Source organism: Anoplolepis gracilipes, chromosome 3 (genome assembly GCF_047496725.1).
Source record: "Anoplolepis gracilipes chromosome 3, ASM4749672v1, whole genome shotgun sequence".
NCBI lineage: Eukaryota > Metazoa > Arthropoda > Insecta > Hymenoptera > Formicidae > Anoplolepis > Anoplolepis gracilipes.
The window spans coordinates 3,318,099-3,339,839 of record NC_132972.1 but is presented as its reverse complement, the minus strand read 5'-3'; the positions used below and the strand labels follow the sequence as shown (position 1 = coordinate 3,339,839).

At 25.0% G+C, this 21,741-nt stretch overlaps 3 protein-coding genes across 3 annotated transcripts; all 3 read right to left on the bottom strand.

Moving 5' to 3' along the window:
• Nucleotides 1–1,139: 1,139 nt before the first annotated feature.
• On the bottom strand, nucleotides 1,140–6,534 carry LOC140663691 (lysosomal aspartic protease-like). The gene is made up of 8 exons (XM_072888057.1): nucleotides 6,373–6,534; nucleotides 4,196–4,428; nucleotides 3,270–3,388; nucleotides 2,944–3,143; nucleotides 2,725–2,847; nucleotides 2,520–2,655; nucleotides 1,455–1,547; nucleotides 1,140–1,368 (listed from the first exon to the last, which is right to left on the bottom strand). Exons 1-8 carry the CDS (start codon nucleotides 6,381–6,383, stop codon nucleotides 1,213–1,215), a joined length of 1,071 nt encoding a protein of 356 aa, XP_072744158.1. The 5' UTR covers nucleotides 6,384–6,534; the 3' UTR covers nucleotides 1,140–1,212.
• A 1,292-nt stretch (nucleotides 6,535–7,826) lies between these two features.
• LOC140663648 (lysosomal aspartic protease-like) lies at nucleotides 7,827–14,053 on the bottom strand. Its single transcript, XM_072887942.1, has 8 exons — nucleotides 13,905–14,053; nucleotides 10,423–10,661; nucleotides 9,320–9,438; nucleotides 8,966–9,165; nucleotides 8,746–8,868; nucleotides 8,541–8,679; nucleotides 8,319–8,411; nucleotides 7,827–8,238 (listed from the first exon to the last, which is right to left on the bottom strand). Exons 1-8 carry the CDS (start codon nucleotides 13,964–13,966, stop codon nucleotides 8,086–8,088), a joined length of 1,128 nt encoding a protein of 375 aa, XP_072744043.1. The 5' UTR covers nucleotides 13,967–14,053; the 3' UTR covers nucleotides 7,827–8,085.
• Nucleotides 14,054–16,171: 2,118 nt separating this feature from the next.
• On the bottom strand, nucleotides 16,172–19,526 carry LOC140663647 (lysosomal aspartic protease-like). The gene is made up of 8 exons (XM_072887941.1): nucleotides 19,390–19,526; nucleotides 18,333–18,577; nucleotides 17,471–17,589; nucleotides 17,158–17,357; nucleotides 16,907–17,023; nucleotides 16,702–16,840; nucleotides 16,477–16,569; nucleotides 16,172–16,394 (listed from the first exon to the last, which is right to left on the bottom strand). Exons 1-8 carry the CDS (start codon nucleotides 19,452–19,454, stop codon nucleotides 16,239–16,241), a joined length of 1,134 nt encoding a protein of 377 aa, XP_072744042.1. The 5' UTR covers nucleotides 19,455–19,526; the 3' UTR covers nucleotides 16,172–16,238.
• Nucleotides 19,527–21,741: the final 2,215 nt, after the last annotated feature.

Sequence of the window (21,741 nt, the reverse complement as noted above, 5' to 3'; positions counted from 1 at the left end):
AAGATATAATATATTATATATATATATACATATATATATATATATATTAATGTATTATAAATATTTTATAATTATATTTATTATATATTAATAAAGTAAAATTCTTAATCTATTAGTATTTTTAAAAATACTAATGCAATTTTTTTAATACAAAGATAATTTACATAATTCTTTCTATGATAAACACAAAAAGAAATTGCATTTTTTATATAATTTTTATAAATATATTTTGCACATTTACACATTACTATTTATTTTAATAATTAAATTTATATGCTAAACAGACTAATAAAAAGTACATTTTTTTATGTTTTTTAATGTTTTTTTATAATACATTAATGTATGTTTATTTCGATATTTTTATCATTATATGTAACACCAAATATACTATAAATATGAAAACCGTTTATTCTTTTATTTTTATATCCACATAATTAGTATTTTTTTTTGTTAAACTGAAAGAGCGCAAAATTTTTTCTTTGTGGATTTGGTGAGCGCATAATTAGCGTATTATTATATAATTTTTTTATTGCATTTGCATAATGTGGGGCGGCCAGCTAGGCAGACGTATTATCACCTGATTTTCAGCCTGATGAGATTGTACAGGGTCTAAATATCTATAATCTATATATTTACCTTTTTATAACGTAGAATTTAAATGAGGAAGAGAAATTATTATGAAAAGAAATTTTGTAATAAAAATAATATACACTTATTGTTAGTAAAAAAAAAGTAGTACACTAGAAAAATAGGAAAAATTTATGAAATTTCAAATGCTTAGAACACAGTTAATAATTATCGTACAAAGGTGTTTAAAGAATGAATATGAAATTTGAAGTTTAAACTTTTATGTCGATTGCGTAGGATGATTAGCTTTTCAATAGTGGATGACACAGTAAAGACTAATATAGGAAAATTAATGGAAAGTCTAGTTTAATAAATTGTACGAAGTGAATCAATTGACGTATAAAAACCGGGTGAAATTTTAATTATTTAATTATTTTTAATTATTGATAGAAAATGTCGCATATATCTTAGTTTTAATTTTCGAATATGCCACAAACATCCGTTTACAGTATATCGTATGGCTAATTATAATTAAAAATTACGAAACAATAAGCATCAAGCTCTTTAAAAAGATAACTTTATTTAATTATTTACAAGGTTGTTCTCTATATCATCAACGTAAGTTTAAAGCAAGACAATCAATATTTATTTCGGCGGAGCAAATCCTACTTGGTTATTTCCCAGATCGAATATGGTATAGTAAGAGCCAATAAATATATCGCCCAGAATCCATAGATGTAATTTATTCTTATCCGCTTTGAAGCCGCTCCAACATATTACAGTACCGTCGCCCCTTGTTTTCTGCGAAGCATTAAATAAATAATGAGAACACTTCGTATTCTTAAATTTTAAATAATTAAAACCAAATTATGATCCATAATACTTACTTGAAGAATATAATTTTTAGGGGTAAGATTCAACGTCTTACCATTCAGAACAAAACCAATTGTGGGCAACTCATCAACCGAATCACAATTCACCTTTGAAAACAAAGGCACTATTAAATTACTAATTGATAATTACAGAGGAATTATAGGAATATTTGAAAATCGCGGAAAATTTGAAAAGTATTAATAGCTTTTTTTACTATTTGAAAAATTGATAAAAAATTTTACTTTACACACACAATCGTCTCTACTTAGTATAAAATATATAAATTATTAATCTTTTGTATTTATAATATTTAATTGTGTAGCAACTCGTCTCATACAATTAGTTACCTCGCCGTGTCTTATTTTTAATATTATAATAAGGAAACTTCTTTATAAAAGCCACAGCATAATTGCAAACCATGAATTTCCAAGAATTTTTCTTTTTTTTATAAAAAATAACATTAATTCAAGCTGTTACTTACACGATTAATCATTTCCAAACTGTTGTAATCAATCGGTAGCTATCAATTTTTAAAACTAAATATTTCATTGTGCAACGTGTTGATATGTTAATAATATACGTTAATAATATCAATGTGTTGATATGTTAATAATATATGTTAATAATATCAAAATGAAATAATTTTTTATCGTTAAAATAATAAAAAATTATTGAATTATTTCATTTTGATTTTTTTTCTACATTATTAAATTAAATTATTTATATGTCATCACATATGTAAATTAAATCTTATAATTTTTGTGTTATAAAGTTAAAATCGTAGCACAATCATTACAAAAAAGTTAGTTCGATAATATTCATTATCTTGATATTAAATTGTGTTGTACAAGGCAAATCTTTACTTTAACTTACAAATTAATTATTAGTTTTACATTTTAAAAGATTAAAAGTGCTTTGCACAATGTCAAATTCATGATATTCGAAATGTATTAACTTTGACATAGATAATTCGTGTAATTCCTCCTTAATAAATATAAATAAATATAAATTTAGTAATATTTTCTCTTATTTTTTTATAGAAAGCTATGTCATTGAGAACAATGTAATTGTTTATTTACCTTTCTATGACTATCAGCTCCAATAATTTTATTAATAATGTTGATGTCTGATAATGGTCCACTTATTAGTGATGTACCTGTATCAGCAATTGCTTGGCAGCCATTCGCGCACACGACTTGATCATTTAGTTGGATACTACAAGAAAACTTTATTTAATAATTTATTGCAACATATGATCAATATATAATTTAGAAAATAATGTACCTATCCATGGTAAATTTCCAGTATCCTTTTTTAGTAACTGGAACATATGTAGGTTCACCATAGTAATGATCGGGATTTGAACCACCCAATACCAATTCACCTCCTACATCAGCTGAAGGGTCTCTGCATAGATAGTATATTTTTTAGATTGTAATACATATATATTTTTTTTTATTAAAAACACTTCTAGACAAGTACTTATGAAAAGACGATACAAACCGATTCAGATAGAAACTGAAAACAGGTTCTGCCACTAAACCTTGTTCAACCATGTTGTAAAAGACAGGCGTTACTCGATCTTTGGAAATCGACGAATAGCCCATACCTAAGATACCATCAAACTTTTCCAAAACAAATATTAAGCCTGGCTCAAGGGTCGCTTCTGCGAAAGTTTGATTTTGAACTTGGAGACCGGCAACCTATAAAAAAATTAGTATTAATAATAAAATATCGCACAAGAATAATTAGAAAATACTTATGAAAATGTTTATAAACTACGATTGTAATTGTGACTACATTTTACTATTTGATTAATAATGACTCACATTTATTACATCAGTAGATAAGAAACCAGACGAATTGCCAGTCCCATACCGAATAGAAAACGGTTCACCATTTGGTTGATATGTGCTGGATTTGCTACTATTGTATTTATGATGTTTTTCTGTAAAAAAAAATAGTAAATAATATTACAAGTTGGCTACAGTAACAGTAAAATAGTAAATAATATTACAAGTTGGCTAACAGTATTAAAAAATTTGCAGAAATAAAAAAAATATGTCGATTTAAATAAACAATACTTGTTTAATTATCATATATATATATATATAAATACATACATTCAACTTTTGAATTATGTTTTGTGTATCAAAGCTTTTATTTGTATCTTTAGAGAGTGAGTGTGATGAATTGAATAAATATTAAAATCTATATATGCAAATTTGTAAAACTTGCTTTTGTGTATTTACAACAATTTTAATTATTAAAATTGCATTTTTGATGCTTTTCAAAGATTCTAAAAAATTATTTTTAAAACATATACTTAGTAGATATAGAATATAATATTTTATAATATTTTAATTTACATACATTTTGATTTGAACTTAATTATTCAAAAAAATTAGGATTTTCTTCAATGTTTTTAAGCAATAAATCATATTAGATACAATATATGCATATATAAATAATAATAATTTATTCATATATTGAATATTAATTAATTTGCATTTATTAAGCACAAAGTAATATTTTTGATAAAAAATTTTGAAAAGTTTATAACCATTATTACTTGCTTAAGACGAAGGAAACAAGTATAAAATAAAATTTTTCTCAATTCGTCTTTTGTTATACGAACATATACATTTGTGAGTCATGCCAATTTAAAAAATATAATTATTATTATAAATATAAATATTATTATATACTTAAGAAGAAATTAATTATAGTCTTGTATAAATATTAAAATATTTACGGCAAGCCACATTCTTAGAATCGCATTTTACAGATGGTACCCAAAGATTTGAGGAACCAGTATCAAATTGTACTGTAAATTTCTGCGGCGGAGTTCCGATACTGATTTCACCATAATACGCCAAGTTTTCAGAATTGATCAAAGGTTCCAATGCAATATTTCCTACTTGTTGCAAGTCAATACCAGCTATCTCCAAAGTTTTTTTAACAGAATCCATCTTGTGCAATTGAATCCTTAAAATAATATAAAAAACAATTTGTTAGATGCATATATATATATATATATATATATATATATATATACACATATATATATACATATAGTATATAATTAAAGCAGATTTAAAAAAATATAAATTATGAGAAAGTATATGTTTAATTGTATAAAAATCAAAATTACTATACATATTTACAACATAAATACAAAAGATTAAGAAATAAGCATAATTACGTAACAAACTATAAACTGATATTTTTGAAATTATTAAGATTTACACATTGTGTAATTTATTTGAAATATTATTTAATTTACAGCCTAAAGTTTTAAATTAAGGTGTTATGATTTAACAGACTCGATTTTAGTAGATCTTTGTAAATTATGCACAAATAGATGTTGATAACCGTACAGTGATGATGTGCAGAATAAATTTATAAAACTTTTAGATATTCATCCTGCGTTATTGCAACAAAAGTTTATAGCTATAATAGACTTTATTGTTCATTAAATTAATAATAAAAATATAAAATAGAAAAATTGTAGCATCTGCATACTAGCATTGTATATAAAAAACAATATATAAGTAATTGTTTTATTACATGTTTCTATTTGCAAATCTTATTAGATGATGCTTAATTTAAATAATTTGAAAAATATGCAACAATTTATAATGCATAAATGTATTAGTTATATGTAATATTCTTTTCAATGCAATTTAAAGAGAGAGATCTATTGTAGCAAGAATTTTGACTTATTGTTAATGTAATTGTATTTTAAATAGTGTAATATTTGAAACATGGTTATTTAAAAATTTGAAAGATTAACTACCAAAAAGCTTGAATAATGTAGTAAGAAATTTATGTATATAGGAAAGATGTAGCGAGTCTTTTCAAAAGAAAATTATAATTGTATGAGTGAAAATATATTATAAATTATTTTATTTGTAATAAATATTTACAAGTTCTTAAAAAAGAAATCATGTGCACGGTTTTGAGATATCATGCAATCATAAAATTTGTTACAAACGATTATATTGTTATGTTAGTTTCACAGAGACAATTAATATTGATTTTCAACCGAGACTGTACAAAATCCAAAAAACTACTTTATCTACATTTTTATATTATAGAATGTAAATCATAAGAAAGAATGTGTGCTACAAAAAGAAATTCTGGAAAAATGGAATAATATAGAATATCAATCTTTACTATTTTATTAAAAAATTGTAATTATTTATTTATATTAAGTGAATGAGAGAGAGAGAGAGAGAGAGAGAAATAAAGTAAGAAATAAAGGTTTTTCGTAATTTAATTACGAAAACTATTATTAAGAATATAATTAAACACTGTGAGAAAGAAAAGGATCGTTTGTTGTTATTGTTATTGACTGTTATATATGTATAATTGTTATTATACACAGAGGACAAACATAATATATATTAATATATGAGACAATAAACGCTGTAGAGAGCAAGGACACTAGACAAAATAAAATAAATTAAGGTAACATTAAAACGATATAATATATAATTCGGTAATCTTACAAATACATATGAGAATATTTAATACAAAACACTAAAAATAAATTATAATTTAAACATAAAAGTAAACGAACGTTTCTGGCTTCATTTTGAGCCTTCTTTAGAGCAATAATATGATTGTAATAAAAGTCGTAAATATAAAATTTATCGGATTGATTTACAAAATTAAAACTGGCAATAACGAAACGTAGTAAACAATGTTTGAATTAAAGTAGCGATAAAAAAACATGCACTAGTTACTGTTGTCGATATGTATAGTCATCAGTGGTTGGTGGGCCACGACGAATTAATATAAATGTTACTTCAAGGTTAATGACTTGACTACAATGCCGGTTAAGTCCTATGATAGCATAGATAATTATTTATAAATTATCAATATATCAAGTCAACGAATCATAAGAATAATGAAGTATTTACTTACAATATCAGCATATTCGGCAACAATTTTATTAGAAGATGGAGAATAACGCAGTTAATGTGTCAAGTTGTTACTGTCAACATTCTTTGAGGTAGTCAGTATATATATATATATACAAATCAATGATCTTTAGATTTGTGGAAGATTATTTATTAAGTTGTTATATATGGTTGGTAAATTTTCGGTGTCAGTTTGAAGATTTAAATCGTTCCTATGTCTCTCTGAGATCAATCTCTTATTATAATGGGGAACCTCATCCAACACCTCCACATCATTCCAACAAAAATCATGATTTTGCAATAGTCTATAATTTGTATATAATAACTGAAAAATTATGAGCATTCTTATTGATCTGCGATTTGTGTTCGGAAATTCGAGTTTTCAACATTCTTGACGTTTAACCGACATTTAATGCATCATAATCATAACAATTCATTTTATAAACAACGTTTATTTTAAAATTTTTTGGAATAGAACTTTTTAGTACTTTAATAAATTTATAGTATGTATTATTATTTATATAAATATAATTTATTATCTAATTTATTCATGCTACAAAAAGATAGTTTGACGTTAGTATTTTTAAAAATGCTTCTAAATTGTTCGGATATATTTGGTAAGTACGGGACGGTAAAAAAAATCGGAGAATTTTTCCGTGTCATGTTGTTAACAAAGTCAGGTTTATTAATCAAAAATTTAATGCGTTGATTAATTACGTCAAATATCAATTTAAGTGGGTAGCAATTATCCAATAATATGTTGATGATGTTAAAATTTTTTTCATGAAATTTAGGATGTGACAAGGTAAATGCTTTATCAACAAGACTAAATATCGTGCCTTTCTTTTGACAGTATGGGTGTTGCGAATAAAAATTAAGATATCTACCGGAAAAGGTAGACTTATGGAACCAATCAGAAACTAAATAATTGTTTTCCACTATAAGTGTTACATCTAAAAAATTAATTTTACGGTCACGTTTAATCTCTAAAGTAAACTGCAATCTATTGTGATATGAATTAAAAATGGAGAGGGTCATGTCAATAGAATCGGAAGGAACAGCCATTAAGATATCGTCAACATATCTGAAATATAAAGGAGGACTAAACAATAATGTGTTCAGAGCTCGAGCTTCCAAATCTTGTAGGACAATATCTGCTATGATAGGGAAAAGGGGGAAACCCATGGGAGTGCCAAATGTTTATCGGTATGTAACGTGATTAAAAGTGAAGAATGTAGAATTTAAAATTAATTTAATTCCATTAAGGAATTCGTTCTCAGCTAAAATTGCAATTATCTTGTATGCAGGCCTATCTTTTTGAAACACTTTCAATATATACATAATATATACATAGAGAGAAAGAGAGAGCAAATGATAATTTTAAATAAAATTGTGACAGTTTAATGTATAAAAAGTGTACCGAGTACACAAAAAAGTATTTTATTTCAACAGATTTATTTGTATTTGGCTACTAGATAATACATAATAGATATATTAAATTATTGATAATATCACACATATCTTTATTTTAATTTTTGAATTTATCACAAATATCCACTTATAACAGTACAATTATAATTAAATAAATAATTATAATTAAAACTTACGAAACAATAAGCAATGAACGCTATAAAAAATAATTTTATTTAATTATTTGCGAGGTTATCATTTATATCAATTATCTAATGGTATAACTTTAAAACAAGGCAATTGACATTTATTTTGACGGAGCAAATCCCATTTGGTTATTTCCCATATCGAATACGGTATAATAACAATCAAGAAATATATCGCCCAGAATCCATAGATTGAAGTCTTCAACTTCTTCGAAACCGCTCCAACATATTACAGTACCATTATCTTCTATTTCCTATAAATATTAAATACACTATGTAAACACTTCGTATTCTTAAATCTTAAATAATTAAAATTATGATCCATAATACTCACTTGAATAACATAGTCGTTAGGAGTAAGTTTGAACGTCTTACCACTTATAATTAAACCAATTATAGGCATCTGATCAAGCGAATCACAATCCACCTTTAAACAAAAGATAATATTAAAGTACTAATTAATAATATAATAAATATTAATATATATTCAGTAATATTTTATCATTTATCTATGAAAGGCTATGCCATTAAGAAAAATACTTCATTGTTTATTTACAGTTCCATAATTGTCAACTCCAATGATGTCATTAATAAAATTGATATCATCTGCTGGTCCAACTATTAGTGAGGTACCCGAGTCAGCAACAGCTTGGCAACCACCCTCGCACACGGTCCAATAAATACCTACTTGAACACTATAGTGGAAAAACTTTATTTATATGTTTCAACTTATAATCAGTGTAATTTAAAAAATAATGTACCTATCCAGGGTAAATTGCCAGTATCCTTCATTAGTAACAGAAACATATGTAAGCTCACTATTGTAATAATCGGGATCGAAACCACCCAATATTAATTCACCGCCTATGCTAGCTGAAGGGTTTCTGTATAGATTGTATATTTTTAGATTGGAATGTATATATTTTTTTATTAAAAATATTTTTACACGTGCACACTGTACGTGTGAAAAAAGATACGAACTGATTTAGATAGAGACTAAAAATAGGTTGTGCCACTAGACCTTGTTGCACCATATTGTTAAAGACAGGCATTACTCCATCTACGGATATCGATGGATAGCCCATGCCCAAAATACCATCAAAATGAGCATAAACAAGCGAAAAGCTTGATTCAAAGATTGCTTCTGCGAATATTTGATTTTGAATACTGAGTCCGGCAACCTATATAAAAAAATTAGTATTTATAATAAAGTATCACCATACACAAGAATAATAAGAAAATATTTAAATGCTTATTAAATATAAAATGCTTATAAACTATTATACGATTGTAGTTGTGTGACTGTATTGGATTATTTGATTAACGATGACTCACATTTACTACATCAGATGATAAAAATCCAGTTAAGTTGCCATCGCCATACTGAATAAAAAACTGCTCACCATTTGGTTTATATGTGCTGGATTTGCTACTATTATATTTATGATGTAAATCTGTAAAAAATATATAATATCAAAAATTAAAATCACAGTATTAAAAAATGTTCAAAAATAAAAATGTGTTAATTCAAATAAACAATACTTTGTTTGAATTATCAGATATATGTAAATACATTCGTTATTTTAAACGTTAAATTATGTTTAAAGCTTATTTGTATCTTCAGAATTAATATAATAAATTGCATAAATAAGTTTTAAATAAATTTGCATGCAAATTGTAAAAGCTTTGTTTTAATATTTAATTTTATAATATTCACATATTATTCTGTGACAAAATTTTTGCGCTAATATAAAACCTATAGAAAGTTATAACTAATAAAAAATTATTAGAATTGTCATTATTAGCACATTTAACTGAGTTTTTTTTCAAAATCTTGATGTACTAGGGCATTTTTGCGGACGGATTTAAATTCAGCAACGAAAAATTTATAAGAAAAGATTAGTTTCATGCAAATACCATAAAAAAAGTTTAATTTTGTCGAATAATGTTATCATTGATTTTCATTCTTAAACAATTTCAATTTGTTTATCTAAAGAGAATAAAGATTATATTTAAAAAATATAATTAATACAGTAAAATTTTATAACATTTATTTTAATACTATGTTATGATAAGAAAAAAATTAAGATTTTCTTCAATATTTTTAAGCAATAAACAATTTTATTAAATACAATATATACAAATATAAATAACAAAATGTTCGATAAATAGTAAAATGTTTTTATATATTTGTTGATTGTGAGTGTTATTTAATTTGCACACACTGAGTATATAGCAATATCTTTTTATAAAAAATATCGAAAAATTTATAATTATTATCTTCTTAAACTTAAGAAGGAAGTGTAGAGTAAATTTCTTTTCAATTCGTCTTTTGTTAGATGAACATATATATTCGTGAGCCGTGCAATTCAAAAAATATTGCTATGTATTTATGTTGCAAATTAATTATTATCTTATATAAATATTAAGATATTTACGGTTAGTTTGATTGTCAAAATTGCATTTTGTCGATGGTACCCAAAGATTTGAGGAACCAGTATCAAATAATACTGTAAAGTTCTGCGGCGGAGTACCGATACTGATTTTGCCAAAATACTGTGCGTCTACATAATTTTTCAAAGGTTCCAACACAATATTGTTAGCCAAAACTCGTTGCAAGTCGATACCATTTTTCTTCATAGTTTTTCGAATAGAATCCATCTTGTATAATGAAATCCTTAAATATAAAATATAATTGTTATATGCATACATACAAATACATATATATATATATATAATATAATTATATTTTTTTATAATACAGAGGGCAGACATTTAAAAAATACATAAGTTATAAGGGAGTTACATACTTTCAATTGTATAAAAATAAAAATTACTCAATACATGTTTACAACACAAAGATTATGTGATTATTATTATATAACAAACTTTAATTAATTAAACTGTTATTTTTTTTTAAATAATAAGATTTTGCACATTGTACATATATAATATTTTTTAATATATATATTTTAATATATTTTATAGTTTAAGCCTTAAATATTAAAGCATTATCATTTAACAGACTATGATTTTTTATTAACGATACCGTTACATACAATCTTATACAAAGAAATAATTAAAAATTAAATGACTGTATTTTCTGGATATAGGATATATATAGGGATCCCATAAATCAGTTATTAATAGTTTTTTAATATAATATATAGTAGAAACGCAAAAAGAATATTGCGATAAGGTAGATAAAAGTGAGAGCTTCGCGAATTCATAGAAAACTTTTTTTTAAACGTTTTAGCTTTAAATTTTTTTTTGTTATTACTGAGGTAATTAAAATTCCCGTATTCCAAATTGTGCGCTACATATTGACAAAAACTCTAGCAGCAGCCGAGCATGGTTTCATCTTAATTAGCGACGATAGAAATGCAACAGAAAGCAATTCTTGCATTATGATATGTGCTATAAAAAATGCTGCAAAAATTAAGTAGAATTTTTTAACATAAAAACAGTAAATTTTAAGCATTGCGTACAATATGTCAACAAAAACTAAATCACAACAGAGTATAACATGTTCTTTGTTATATCACTAGAATATCGTCAAATATCAAACTCATTTGCAAACAGGATGTCGGTAGAAATACAGCAAGAATTGAACAGACGCTGCTGTTTCAAAAGTTAACAGTAAAAATACAGCAAAAACACGACAAAAAGACAGCTGCTGTCATGAAATGATAGCAGAAACATATTACATATAAAATGTTACAGTAATATCGTACATATTGTTTTCTCGTTTATAACTGCTTACTACTATGCGATTTATCTCGTATTTAAATTTCTGCCACGAATAGATATAAAGCATGCAAAGAGCAGGTACTAAAAATAAAAAATGTAATGTCTATCTATTTTAATCAGTTTAACTTCTGTCATTCTAACAAAGGATTCAAAATATTAAATTGATTTTTTGAAAACCAGGCGAAAGAATGGAAAATTTTATATCTTTATTACTTATTTGAGACACAAAAACTAAGATTTCAATATATGCAAATAAGAGTTTCAAATATCAAGTTTTATAAATTAATTTTTTAAATTTAATTATTATTGTTTATTATTATTTAATAACGTCAATAATTTGTACTATACTGAATTTAATTACAATATAATGTTACATTTATGAATGGAATTATTATGTTGCATACTTATCGCAATAAATTACAAGCAACGAAAGATTTATTGGTAATTCTTTTGCAATGATACCTATAATATTCAGTTTTATTATACCTATATATCGTGCTTTACAGCGTTTTTATCGTCATGATGGGATGTCAGGCTGTGTTTAATTTTTGCTGCGTGTCTGCTATTAAAATTTGATGTTAGATCATAATATTACATGCTTGCCACGTTTCTGCTGTTACGGTATAACAGCAGATTATGCTTGATTTTTCTATTATATTTTTACTAATATACTATAGTTGCATTTTCTTTAGATGCTCATGCGTTGATAGTATCGGTTCAGAGTTGGGAAAGTTACCTTGTAAAAGTAACTCGTTACCGTTCTTTTTTTCCAAAAGTAACTCGTTACCATTATTCGTTACTAATTTTAAAAAATAACTCGTTATCGTTACTCAAAAAGTAACGAATCGTTACAATTTTCGTTATTCTTTTTGTACATACAATACAAACTTTACATAAAATTTTTTTTAATACAAGAACTAATCATTTAATACAAGAATCAAATTAAATTAAAAACTTTAAACATTATTTTACATTAAAGTAATCAAAATGATATAATTTGGATAGTAATATCGCTATTGATATAAAGTAATAATTTTGATAATAAATTATTTTAAATAAGAAAACTTTCGAAAAAAATTATAGACAAGCCTTCTTAAAGAGTTTTAGATGTTGTAATTGCAAAAAAGTGATTTTCTTATTGTTAGTTTACTTTCAATAGATTTGTAAATATGGTCAAAATCGCTTTCTTGACGTCTCTTTAATTTCTTTTTATTTTAAAATTTTAACACAATACGATAATTTTCATAATGTCAAATTCTTGGCTAATCATTAAATTACCTGTCTATTTAAATGTTTTTTTACAAAATAGGAAGATATTAGAAAAAGATTCCAGTAATTTCTATGTGATACTGCATTTTATCAATACTCTTATCAATCCCTAAGTTCCATTTCGCACATATATGCACATGTATCTACAGTATATGTTACGTATACTACATAAAATGCGCGCATATGCATGAAACGAAAATTATCTATATTTCTTGATTTGAAAATTATATTCGAAAAAAGTATAGTATATTCAAGTATATTCAAGTATATTCAAAAAAAATGTCAGAAGGCACAGAAAGACTAAAAGAGATCTTAAAGATATTTAAAAGACAATAAGACATTTTTAAGTTGTCTTTTAAGCATCTTTTGAAGACATGTGTTGTTTGCGAAGTAACGATAAAAATAACTGTTAATTTCGTTACTCGTTATCGAAAAATATAACGAAGTTACTTTTTCCGTTACAAACAAAAATTTGTAACGCCGTTACCGTTACAGTTATCAAAAAAAGTAACGACGTGACAAGTAACGCGTTATTTCCCAACTGATTCTACCTTTGTTGCTCATTATATGTTGAAGAAAAATAGAATGACGTATTCAGCACGTGTGCGTCCAAAAGGAGGGCAGTCTACATTGACAAGTAATGGGAACACAGCATACATTAATCTATTACAAAACCATGATTGAATTTGCTGACATACTGCTAGCATTTTGCTATCTGGATAATAAAAAAAAAACATACATTTTTGTAAAGAAAAATTTTTAATTTTGATTAAAATGCAATCACACATTTATGCAAGTTTCGTATCGATTTCAGAAAGTCGACTATAGTTACAAGATGGAATGATTTTCACAAATTTGATATTTATCACATCAATGTATGAAATATAAAATATATGCTTACCTGTAAAATTGTGCATCAATCAGCACAAAGAGCGTCGCAGCTGTCACGAAAAAGCGAAACATGTTTTCGAAATTTTCACAACTTTTTTCTGCACCTTGTGAGTGGACATACAAAAAATAAATTGTCAATTCTTAGAACTCTAATGGTTTATCGACATGTGGACGGCGACTATATATACAATCGCGCATTTAAAACTTCTAGGTTTATGAGCGTAGCCAGAGGAGGGGACAAGGATGATGCTTGCCCCTCCAGAGAAGTAATAGAAAAAAAAGAACAAAATGCTTGATGTTGTATGTAATGCAAACTACAAAATTAAACAAATAAAATTAGAGTTAAATATATGTTTTGTATAATCAAAAATTAACTACAAAGGATTCGCAATGTTTCATGAAAATAAAAACGTTAGGAGTTTTTGAAGTTCTATTAATTCATTAAGCTCTTACAATTCCTAACCGACTTACAGTTACAATGATTCTTATCGATGACTGCAATAAAATCGCCAATTGTTTTAAGAATTATTTCGTAATTAGTTTATAACTGTGACGATTTAATCTATTTTATTTAATCACAGTTTTGTACGTAATAATGTTATATGTGTTAATTTATCTAAATTTTTTTACTTTATATTTTTTCTGAATTAGTTTTATCTATTTTTCTCAAATTTTATTTTCTTAATTCAACTTCTTTAATGTTTATCATGTAAGTATCTACTAATGTATTCTTCTTTTTTTATTTTATACTAAAGAGAAGTCTTTTCCAATAATAGTAATAATAATAATAAATTTTTATTTTTTGATAAATTTTTGCTTCCCTCTGAATAAAATCCTGGCTACGTCCGTATAGAGATTTCTATCTATCAATTAACTTTAAAAATATTTTGTTTAATATATTTTTTTAATTAGCACAAATTGTGTTAAAGTAGATTATTAAATTTATACGTGAAATTAATGAGAAAGAAGCGGTTAATGTTTCGAAAAAATATATTATTTATATTGACAAGTAGCCATGTAACAATAAATTTTGCCGCTGATATTTTGGGTACAAGAAGTATCATTATCATTAGCAACAAGTTCATATCAGCTGCTTTCACAATAAAATATTGTACTGTTCAAGATAAAGGCATAATTATGCAAAAATTATCCAAAAATTCATGTTGATAGTATGCAAACCATAAATAATGTAATGCAGAGTAAAATTTATAAAACTTTTAAATAATATTAATCCTGCATTATTTGATCTACTTATTAAAAAGATTGAATATTGTGCACTATTACTATTTAAAGAAACTATTGCTTATGTAAATCTGTTTATAATAGGTGAAAAAAGCAAAGCTTTTATGGCCATGTAGGTGTGCAAATCAATTCATATACGTTCATTACCTAAAAATCTCAACAAATACTCAAAAATTTAGCTTCGTTTGTCAGAGTTCTTTGACGAGCCTAGTAATGAATCCTTCAAGCAGCAATACATCGTTGCATCAATATGCGAAATCGATTGCGAGCAGTCTTGAATAGATGTTGAAGTACGCATTATTAAATTTTTTTTAACGCTAATTACTTTGCCCTATATTATTTATTCAGCCACACACACTCTATACATAGACGCCCATGTATACACGCACGTACAGACAGGAGTTTGAAATAAAAAAATACCGCAAAAGCGATAAGTTGCGAGATCTCACATCTATACAAACACACACACTCACACAAAATGAAGCGTAAATTCGATCATGTGACTTCCTCGCTTTGGATAACGCTAACGCCGGCGGACTTTATTTATTTTTTTTTTCTTAAAATAAAGCAATTTCACAATTTCTTGTACGTTTTGCCGCATAAAATCATAGTGGCCCTCATGAAAAAAATCTCATAGCTATATTCGGCAAATTTTTCTCAATTTCAACAAAAAAATTTATCATTTTGTCCAGTTTTCTACATGTAAAAATTACCAAACTCACAGAAACATAAAAATAATATAAGCTTTCAATAGAGATTTTAAGCTTCAAAACATTTTTTTAGATTGAAATTTCATTTATTTTTAATTAAGTTACAGTTAGCATAATTTTGTCTATTTTTTTTCATTTAGATGTTCCTTTAATTTTTATGAAGAGTGTATAATAAATATATCAAATTATTGATAAAAGATATCACATATATCTTTATATTAATTTTAAAATATATCACAAATATCTGTTTATAACAATACGACTAATTATAATTAAAAATTACAAAGGAATAAACATTAAACACTATAAAAATAATTTTCTTTAATTGTTTGCAAAGTTATTATTTATATTTATCGTCAAGCAATATAACTTTAAAACAAGGCAATCGACATTTATTTTGATGGAGCAAATCCCACTCGGGGATTATTTCCCATATCGAATACAGTATAGTAAGTGCTCATAAATATATTGCCCAGAATCCATAGCTGTGAATTGGCATTCGTTTGGAAACCGGTCGAACATGTCACATCGCCATTTTTGTTTATTTGCTGCGAAAAATTAAATATACAATGTAAACACTTCGTGTTCGTCTTAAATAATTAAAATTAAATTAACATCCATAATACTCACTTGAATAATATAGTTCTTAGGAGTAAGATTTAATGTTTTACCATTCACAACAAAACCAATTATAGGAAACTGACTAAGCGAATTACAATTTACCTTTAAACAAAAGATAATATTAAATTACTAATTAGTAATTTAACAAATAATAATATATATTCAGTAACATTTTATGATTTATCTCTAAAAGGCTATTAATATATGCTATTAAAAATATGATTGTTTATTTACGTTTCCATTATAATCAGTTCCAAGGTGGGAATTAATAAAGTTGATATCTTTTACTGGTCCAAATATTAGTGCGGTACCTGTGTCAGCAATAGCTTGGCAGCCACCCTCGCACAAGGTCCAATAAAGACCTACTTGAACACTACAGCGCAAAAACGTTAATTATTTGCTGCAACATGTGATCAGCATAATTTAGAAAATAATGTACCTATTCATGGGAAATTGCCAGTATCCTGCGTTACTGAGCCCAGCAAATGTAAGATCACCGTGGTAATGATTGGGATTGGAACCACCCAACATCAATTCACCACTACCCGAAGGGTCTCTATATAGATTGAATATTTTTTATTTTTTTATATTTTTGTAATGTATATATTTTTTATTAAAGTTTATTAAATTATATTATAAAATTTTTTATTAAAAATGTTCACTGTGCATAAATGAAAAAAAGATACGAACGGATTCAAATAGAAGCTGAAAATAGATTGTGACACTAGGCCTTGTTGGAGCATGTTGTTGAAGACAGGCGTCACTCCATCTTCGGATATCGATGGATAGCCCAGGCCCAAAATACCATCAAATTGTGCATAAAGAAACGTTAAACTCTGCTCAGAAATCGCTTCTCCGAACGTTTGGCCTTTAACTTGGATGCCGGCAACCTATAAAAAAATGAGTATTAATAATAAAGTATTACCACGCACAAGACTAAAAAGAAAATATTTAACTTTATAAACTACGACTGTATTGGATTATTTGATTAATGATGACTCACATTTACTACATCAGATGATAAAAATCCAGTTAAGCTGCCAATGCGAGAATTAATAGAAAACTGCTCACCATTTGATGAATATGTGCTAGATTTGCTGCTATCATATTTCTTATGTGATACTGTAAAAATTAGTAAATAATATTGCAAGTTAGCAGTATTAAAAAATTTTTTTAAATAAAAAAGATTTATTGATTTGAATAAACAATATTTGTTTGAATTATCAGATCACATATGTAAATGTATTTGTCGTTTTAAAAAGTTATCTTTGTGTGTCAAGACTTATTTGTATTCGTAGAATGTGAGTATAAATTGCATAAATAAGTCTATGCATGCAAATTGTAAAGCTAGTTTATCATATTTCCTTCAATGATTTTAATTTCCAAATTGTAATTTTTTATCTTCTTTAAAGATTCTAAACGGTTATATTTAAAAAATTTAATTAATAGAGTTGACTTTTATAACATTTATAATATTTTAATATACTTTGACATGACATTAATTATTTAAAAAAATTAAAATCATCTCCAACGATTTTTTAAGTAATAAACAATATTATTAAATATAATATATGCACATTAATAAAATATTAGATAAATAGTAACATGTTCATATACTGATTTTGAGTTAATTTGCACTTACTAAATATATAGCAATATTTTTGGATAAAAAATATCAAAAAGTTTATAATCACTTTTATGTGCTTAAAATGAAGAAGGAAGTATGAAGTAATATTCTTCTAAATTCGCCTTTTGTTAGACAAATAAAAAATATAATACATTCATGAGTCGTGCAGTTAAAAAATTTTGCTGTGTATTTATAATGAAAATTATTATTCTGTATATATATATATAAAGATATTTACGGCACGCCTGATTGTCAGAATTGCATTGTGCCGATGGTACCCAAAGATTTGCGGAACCAGTATCAAATAATACTGTAAAGTTCTGCGGCGGAGTACCGATACTGATTTCGCCAAAATACTGTAGGTCTAAATAATTTTTCAAAGGTTCTGACGCATTGGTGGCCAAAACTTGTTGCAAGTCGATACCATTTTTCTTCAAAGTTGTGCGAATAGAATCCTTCTTGTACAATGGAATCTTTAAAATACTATAAAAAAAAAAATTTTCTTACATGCATACATATACACACATCATATATAATGTATAGTTATATTTTTACTGATAGTAGCAGACATTAAAAAAAAAATATAAGTTACAATAAAACTACATACGTTCAATTGTTACAAAAATCAAATTTACTCAATACATATTTACAATACGAAGGATTATTATATATGTATAAGCATTACTATGTAACAAACTTTAATTAATTAAACTACTTTATAAAATTATATTTTTTTAATTATAATGTTTATACATTGTATATATACATTTGAAATAATAATTGATTTATATCTAAAATCAATTAAGATATTATAATTTAACAGTCTGTGATTTTTAATGAAAGAGATCGTTGCATCCAATCTTATAGAAAAAGATAATTCAAAATTATTTAATTCTGCTAAATACTAAAAATAGATCATATGTTTGAATAACATAAAAAATAGAAATCAAATAAGGAGAAGCAGTTTATTAGTATTTAGTTCACATGCTTATACACGTCAGAAAATAGTTTACTATATTAGAAGCTCAATAAGAATATCATGATAAGGTAGATAAAAGCGAGAACTAAAAAATCTTTTTTTTAAAAACGTTCTATTTTTAATTTTTTTGTTAATATTAAACAAATATACATTTTTGTAAAGAACAATTTCGCTCAATTATAATTAAAACGCGATCACATATTTAGGTTTCGTATCAATTTCAAAAAGTCGGATATATTCACGAGATATGGATCAATCTTTACAAATTCAATATTTATCACGTCTATGTATAATGCAATATAAAGTGTGTACTTACTTATGAGTTTGCGCGTCAATCATCAGCACGAAGAGTGTCGCGGCCGCTAGGAAAAAACGAAACATGTTTTCGAAATTTTGGCCAACTATTTTTCTGCACCTTGTGAATGGACGTACAAAAAATAAATTGCAGTCTACTACTAGATCTCTGATTTAACGACATGCGGCGGTGACTATATATATATATACTATTTCGCGCATTGCAAAACATTTCCGGATTTCTATCAATCAATCAAAAATATCTAATCATGTGACAAATAATGTAAAAATATTTCGTTTAGTATTTCCTGTAATTAGTACACTGTATTAAAATAAGTTGTTAAATGTGTGCATGATTAATGAGGAAGAAGCGATCAACTGTTTTAAAAGAATACATTATTTACGTCGACTAGACAGATAGCAGCAAAACAATAAACTTTGCCAATAACATTTTGCGTACAAAAAATATCATTATAATTTTCAACAAGTTCATATCAGCTGCTTTTATAATAAAATATTGCGCTTTTACAATAAAACTACTATTCAAGATTAAGATACAATTATGTAAAAATTGTGCAAAAATTCATGTTGATGTCATGCGAATCATAAATGACATGCAGAGTAAACTTTATATGACTTCATATAACTTTATATAACTTTTAAATGATATTAATCCCGCATTATTTTATTTATTTATTAAAAGATTGGATATTTTATACTATTACTATTTAAAAAAAACAATCACGTATGTAAATCTATTTATAATAGAAAAATAAGGCAGAGCTTCTACGGTTATGTAGGTCGTGTACAAATTAATTCGTACATATTCGTGGCCTAAAGATATCAATAAATTCTCAAAATATACTGCCCATTTTGTCATGAATGCTATCCATTAGAAATAAAGCACATATCATTATTAAAGGTAAGTCACAAAAAATTAACTAATCACATATAAAGCTTACAGAAAATAGGAGAATAAGTTTATAAAAAAAAACCTATCTATTTTAATGTATATTATTTTGCAAACAGATTTTATTAATATGTATTATTTAAAAATATACACGTTCTTATAAAATAATAAGCATACATTGCAATAATAAATTTTATAAAGAATAATTATATTTTTCTCTTTAATTTTAAGTTTAATATCATATAAAAATGAATTTTAATTTTAATTAAAAAGAAGAAATATGATTATTTTTTACTATAGTAATTTACCAATATTATTAATTATTAAGATTGATTATAAAGATGTACAATGTTAATAATTTAAAATAATAAATATAAATGATATAATTTAATATTTTTACAAAGAGAAAAAAATCCATCAAATATATATCAGTATATCAATTTTATATTGATAAAAGAATTGTTAGATTAAATATGATATAGATGCTCTAAGACACTTTGTACATACGTCATTACAATAAAAAATTCTATTTATATCAAATAAAAAAATACTAATTGTTACTATAAAAATATCAAATTATTTTATAATAATAATTTTAATTAACTCGTGAATAAAAACATTTAAGAATAAAGAAAAAATAAAAAATTATGTTGTTGAAAAAACTAAAATGTAAATAAAATTTCATTTTTTTGTATATTTTTAGACTATAATATATAGTTGTTATGAAGAAAATATAGGAAAACCGCTTTTATAAAATATTTTACATTTTTGACAATACATTAAGAAGCTTATACTTATATTATTAGAAATGCAAGTATAACATATGTAAATTAATTTTACAAAATTTTTGTTCAGCATAAATATATAAAGACAATAATATGTTAATATATTAAAAAGGATGGAGCTATATATATATATATATATATATATATATATATATATATATATATATATATATATATATATATATATACATATATACAATATATTTATATATGTATATAATATATTATATTAATATTATAAATATTATAAACATATTATTATTATTAAGAAAAGAAATTGCTTTTCTTTGTATTTTTAAAAATATTGCGATTTTTTAAATAAAAAACCAATTTACAAAATATTTTTAAAATAAACACAAAAGAAATTGCATCTTTTATGTAATTTCTACACATATACATACGCATTTAATTATTACTATTTGTTTTATTAACTTAATTAAATTTATATGCTAAATAAACAAATAAAAAATACATTTTTTATATTTATAATATATTAATGATGTATTGTAATATGTTTATTTTCATAATTATAACGCCAAATAAAAATTTACTAATCATATAAAAACCGTTTATTTTTTTATTTTTATAGCCACGTAATTACTCAGATATAGTTTAAAAGTATTTCCATTATGCATTATAATTCTATTTGTATGAAATACTAGTATAGAAATAAATAAAT

Bases quoted from the DNA above. Each gene is read 5' to 3' on its own strand.
- LOC140663691 (XM_072888057.1), bottom strand. The intron at 3,389-4,195 runs GTAAATATTTTA...TTTTTTTTACAG, and splicing joins TTCTAAGAATGTGGCTTGCC to AAAAACATCATAAATACAAT. The intron at 2,656-2,724 runs GTACATTATTTT...GTTTTCTTGTAG, and splicing joins TGGAAATTTACCATGGATAG to TATCCAACTAAATGATCAAG.
- LOC140663648 (XM_072887942.1), bottom strand. From the start codon at position 13,966: ATGTTTCGCTTTTTCGTGACAGCTGCGACGCTCTTTGTGCTGATTGAT. The intron at 8,680-8,745 runs GTACATTATTTT...TTTCCACTATAG, and splicing joins TGGCAATTTACCCTGGATAG to TGTTCAAGTAGGTATTTATT. The intron at 8,412-8,540 runs GTAAATAAACAA...TTTTGTTTAAAG, and splicing joins GAGTTGACAATTATGGAACT to GTGGATTGTGATTCGCTTGA.
- LOC140663647 (XM_072887941.1), bottom strand. From the start codon at position 19,454: ATGTTTCGTTTTTTCCTAGCGGCCGCGACACTCTTCGTGCTGATGATT. The intron at 17,024-17,157 runs GTTCGTATCTTT...CAATCTATATAG, and splicing joins TTCAGCTTCTATTTGAATCC to AGACCCTTCGGGTAGTGGTG. The intron at 16,841-16,906 runs GTACATTATTTT...TTTGCGCTGTAG, and splicing joins TGGCAATTTCCCATGAATAG to TGTTCAAGTAGGTCTTTATT.